Here is a 4,784-nt window from a genome sequence, read left to right on the forward strand (position 1 = left end):
TTTCCAACCCTAACTATTCTGTGATTCTACTGCTTCCACTTCTTTATTTAAAAACAAAGCCAAAAAAACCCCAAAATACACTCCCCCAAAAAAACCAAACCCCAAAACAAAAACCTCCAAATGAAACACCTCTCCCCCCCAAACAATGCTAAAAAGCAAAATCAACCCACAAACCCAGAGACTTTTTTTATTTATACATGTTGATTTAACAAAGAAATTTTTTTTTACTAGTATGTGTCTGGAAATAGAAACACAAAATGCATGAAGTGAGTGACAGTTGAAGTTTAGAGCAATTTCTTCTGTCTGGTCTTGATATGACTGGGTAGTTTTTCTTTTTTTATATATGATTTCCTCTTAGCTGCTCCTTTCCCACACACCAAGAGAAAAGTTAACCCTCCTCCCCACCAAAAGCCAAACCCCATGATCTTGCTGAGGTGCTAGTTCTGCCCGACAGCACAGTACAATGTGATAGGAGATGAAGGGGTAAGGAGGGATTGAGAAATGGTATCAGAGTAAGGAATGTGGAGGCCAGCTATGAGAGAAAGGTGTTGGTCTGTACTTGAGACATTTGATAGAGAGTGCAAGTTGAATTGGACTGTGATCATGTAATAGAGCATTTGATTAATAGCAGAAGTCTAGGGATCAGTATTATCTGGAAGAAAAAGTGCAGAAACTTAGAAGTTTTACAGCAACTAAGTATTATTAAATACTACATTAAGTAGGTTTTCCGCAAATATTTCACTTAAATAAGGAGAGGATTCGAAAATTGTAGATGCATGTTATGAGTACAGGAAAATGAGCAAGTGCTTTTATGCATGGAACAATAGAAAAAACAAATATTTTCATTTTGAGAAGGTTGGTGTATTTTATGTCAAAACTTCAAAGCATTCTAGGTTATGATGCATTGTTGATATCAAAGTATTGCACTGATAGTTTTGAGAGCTTATTTTCTTTAACTTATTGGTAAAATAGTTCTAGATTGCAACATTGGCTTTACCCTTGTTCAGTCAAATATTAACTGTGGTAGGTAGAAAATTTGACAGGTGAATCTAAGTTGTAATGTGACCACAATTTATTATAATTTAACTTCAATTTGAAACATTAAGGAGAATGTAAGAGATAGCATATAAGAACTATAATGGTTGGATTGGAGTGAAACTTGTTATTAAGTTAATGGATATATAGTCTAAGAATAGCTCAGGATTACAAGTGGTAGAACAGTTCTGAAACAGTCTTCTTGTGTATTGAGTGGTGCTGAAAAAAACTGTTAAGATAGACCTCAGTAGGCTTAAACAGAGCATCTTAAAATAGCCTTGGTAAAAACCTGAGTTCTTCTGCAGGGCTTGTATACAAACATAGCAAAAATTTAATGATTGCATACCATTCTTCATAATAAAAATGTGTGGAGTAAGCATTTTTAAACCATGCCCCCTTCTTTCTAATGAGTAAAAACAGGTGGTGTTCATTGGATACAGGTATTAGTGACTGTGATTTTCCTATCAGCAGCCAGATGTTCGAGTAAGAACTTGCTTTGACACACAAATACTGAACTCCAGTACAGCTGCTATAAATCCATGATTATTTTTAACTTCAGCTTCATATCATATGGACAATGAGAAATAATTGAGACTCCGGGATTTTATTTTGTGCACATATAATACCCAAGAATAAACTTACGTTTTGTGGTATTTTTTCTTTTCTCTTTGTAGCAGGATGATAATTAAATTTACATTAGATCTAGCCTGACAGTCCTAACATTTGTGGGCTCTAATCTTTTTGACAATATATAATTTAGGAGTTTTTGCTGGTTTTTGAATTCCTATACTTTAATCAACTTTTTTCTCTTGTTGATGTTTCAGTTTCTAATGCAAAAAACTGGTTCTACAATATTGTTTTCAATTAATCGTTTTTATAAAATGTATTTGTAGTTCACAGAAAATATGATTTAAGTGATACTAAATAATTTGATCCTGATACTTGAAAAATGTACTGAAATCTGTGGCCTACTGCAAAATATAGTGTTTAGTTTCCATCAGCATAAAAAGAAAGCCTCAAAGGGAAAATGCATCCACCGATATAGGTACTTGATCATTCTCAGCATTCTCAGCTGAAATGTGCTAAAAAATGTCTCATAGGGTTATCTTTAGGTCAGATTCGACTGGTTACATCAAAACCAATTGATGGTTATTTGCCTAATCTGTTTCATAATGAAGCACCCATCCCAGAAGGACAAAATCTGTTTTCATATATATATTTACTTTTAGGGGACAAACAGATAAAGGCATCTGATTTGGTTCTCTTCTCCTGTAATTTTGAGTCCATTACAGATCTGTATCTAGCAGGTATGAAGCACTGTTTAATCCAATCCTATGATGGGATTAGAAGTAGTGTGTATTTCAAAAGAGCATCTCCCTTGTGTTATTTCCAACAGAATAGCTTATTATTTGTCACTAGTAAGGTGTCACCATTATAGGAGTATCTAAATATTCTGGTTGCTAATCAAAAGTGGTGATACATAAATTTTACCCAATGTGTACAATGGCATGCAAAAAGACAAAACAAAAAACAATGCAGAGGCTGTAATACATCTGAAGCAGCTGTCTCACGTAGAAACAACATGCCAAGGTCTAAGCTCACCAAAAAATAGCTTTGGCAATAGCTGAAATTTTAAATTTTTGTTGTGTTCACTTGGAGACATTCCTATGGATTAATATTTCAGGCAGCCACTTCTGCAATTCCTTTAGGTTTTTCCTCCCGTTTACGGTTAGATTCTGATATTTACAGGAGATGCTAGAACAGTGTGTAGTAGAAATTTGTTGCTTTTCTTCCCTTCCTTTGCAAAAGTTTCTTAATTACAATACTGTGCCAAAGAATGTATAATTGTCCATTTAAAAATTAAAATATAATGGCTACTGTAAGTTTTAATATTTTTAATTCAAGGTTATCTAGTTGCATCATTGAGTGAATGGAATGCCTCTTGATCTTCTGTTGAGTAGAGAGTCCATTTTGAGTTTTAAAATGATCCAGTTACACTGCTGTTATTCTGACAATTCTCATTAATCGTAATTAGTCTTTTGAAATGCCAATTCTTCCTAATATCTTTTTTCTTTCTTCCTAGCTGGGTTGAAAACTTTGGCCGAGAAGGTCTAGGGCTGCTGTTGGATGTTTTGGAAAGATTGGTTGAGACAAAAAAGTAAGGATGATTTCAGATAAAACTGTCGGCGTTTCTTAATAAGTAAACAACATTTAATTACATTATTTATTTATTTTTAAAAATTTATTTATTCAGCCAGGACAAAGTTGTGAAGAGGAGTCAACATAAGGTGATACAGTGTATGAGAGCCTTCATGAATAATAAGGTATGGGATTTTATTTAATCTGGAAATCTAAATTACTATAGTTCAATCAGATAATGTACATGTTCAGTGGGGATAAGCCTGTGTTCGGTCTGGAGAAAAGGTATGTTGGTCTGCTGCGATTTGAAGTTCTTTCTGCTGCCACTTCCTCTCCCCAGAAGTATACTGGGATAATCATGTAAATTTTTGATTCTGATGTCTGCCCTTATTACAGAATAAGAGACCCAATTGGGACTTTGCTCCCCTTCAACTTTTTTGCTTAAGTTTTTGACAGACTCAAATGTAATTTGAAATATTTACTTGAGGGAACTGTCGCTGTCTTTTACTCGATATTCAATACAGTCTTTTGGATTCCATCCAACTCTCCTTACAACTGTTCTGTTGTTTAGTATGGATTGGAAAGAATTCTGGGAGAAGAGAGGAGCCTTCTGTTGTTGATCAAAGCAATTGATCCCAAGCAAACTAACATGATGACGGATATAGTTAAACTCCTTTCTGCAATGTGCATTGTTGGAGAGGAAAGCATGTAAGTAATGTATTTAGCCAGAAATAGTAAGGTAATTTTACAATATCCAAAATTATGGTTACACCTGAATGAAAAGCTAAAATTTTCAGCTTCAGTTTGAAACTAATACTTGTACTATATTGTCAGTTTTCTGACTACCATTGTCACTAATTTTTATTATGGTCATATCAATAAGAGTTTTGTTTCTGCTATGTGGATCTGCTGGTTAAATGGAAGTAGTTATGCAGCTATTCTTTTGATTAAAATTTTTTAGCATTACTTTTAAAGGTACATTAACCATTGTAATCCAGTAAGTAATTTTGTGGCTATGGAAGTCTCCAAAGGAAACAAGTAATGCTTAATCCTACCTAAAATTCTATGCAAGAAATTGAATGAGGCAGGTGAATACTTTGGCAACATGGATCTTCAGGTGAGAAATGAACAGCAAGGTAAAATATCTGTCCTGAGTGAAATGCTTTTCTTACAGCCTTGAAAAAATTTTGGAAGCTGTAACAGCTGCAGCAGAAGAAAAAAATGTTGATAGATTCTCTCCTATTGTAGAAGGCCTTCAGGATAACTCTGTTCAGCTGCAAGTAAGCAAATTTTTTTCACAAACCTCTGCAACAAGTAAAATTAAAATCAGTTATTTTTCCTTACTGAATAAGTCATTACAATAAAAAAGGAGGAATACTGTTTCAAATAAGGGTCAAATTTCAGAATCTTGTTTATAATGTTATCTTCTAAAAATGTGTTGTGGGAAGATTCAGTGTTGAGAGACACAAGAGTGTTTCAGGTTATTTTGTTGATTTATATTCACCCAAATCTTACAGCCTTTGGGAGTTAAATTTATATGTATATTCGTTTGGAAAAGATGATCTCACTTCTGGCAATATTTGCTGAAACTTAAAGATTAGTAATAGTAA

General features: G+C 33.8%; 1 protein-coding gene across 1 annotated transcript; it reads left to right on the forward strand.

Annotated features, from left to right (window-relative positions):
- Positions 1 to 3,118: 3,118 nt before the first annotated feature.
- On the forward strand, positions 3,119 to 4,454 carry LOC104405011 (protein diaphanous homolog 3-like; the record flags this gene model as incomplete). Its single annotated transcript, XM_010013594.1, has 4 exons — positions 3,119 to 3,193; positions 3,290 to 3,359; positions 3,746 to 3,882; positions 4,349 to 4,454. Coding segments are annotated over 4 exons (388 nt in total), but the record flags the coding sequence as incomplete, so codon positions are not given.
- Positions 4,455 to 4,784: the final 330 nt, after the last annotated feature.

This window comes from Nestor notabilis, unplaced genomic scaffold (assembly GCF_000696875.1).
Source record: "Nestor notabilis isolate BGI_N333 unplaced genomic scaffold, ASM69687v1 Scaffold35604, whole genome shotgun sequence".
In the NCBI taxonomy this organism is placed as follows: Eukaryota; Metazoa; Chordata; class Aves; order Psittaciformes; family Psittacidae; genus Nestor; species Nestor notabilis.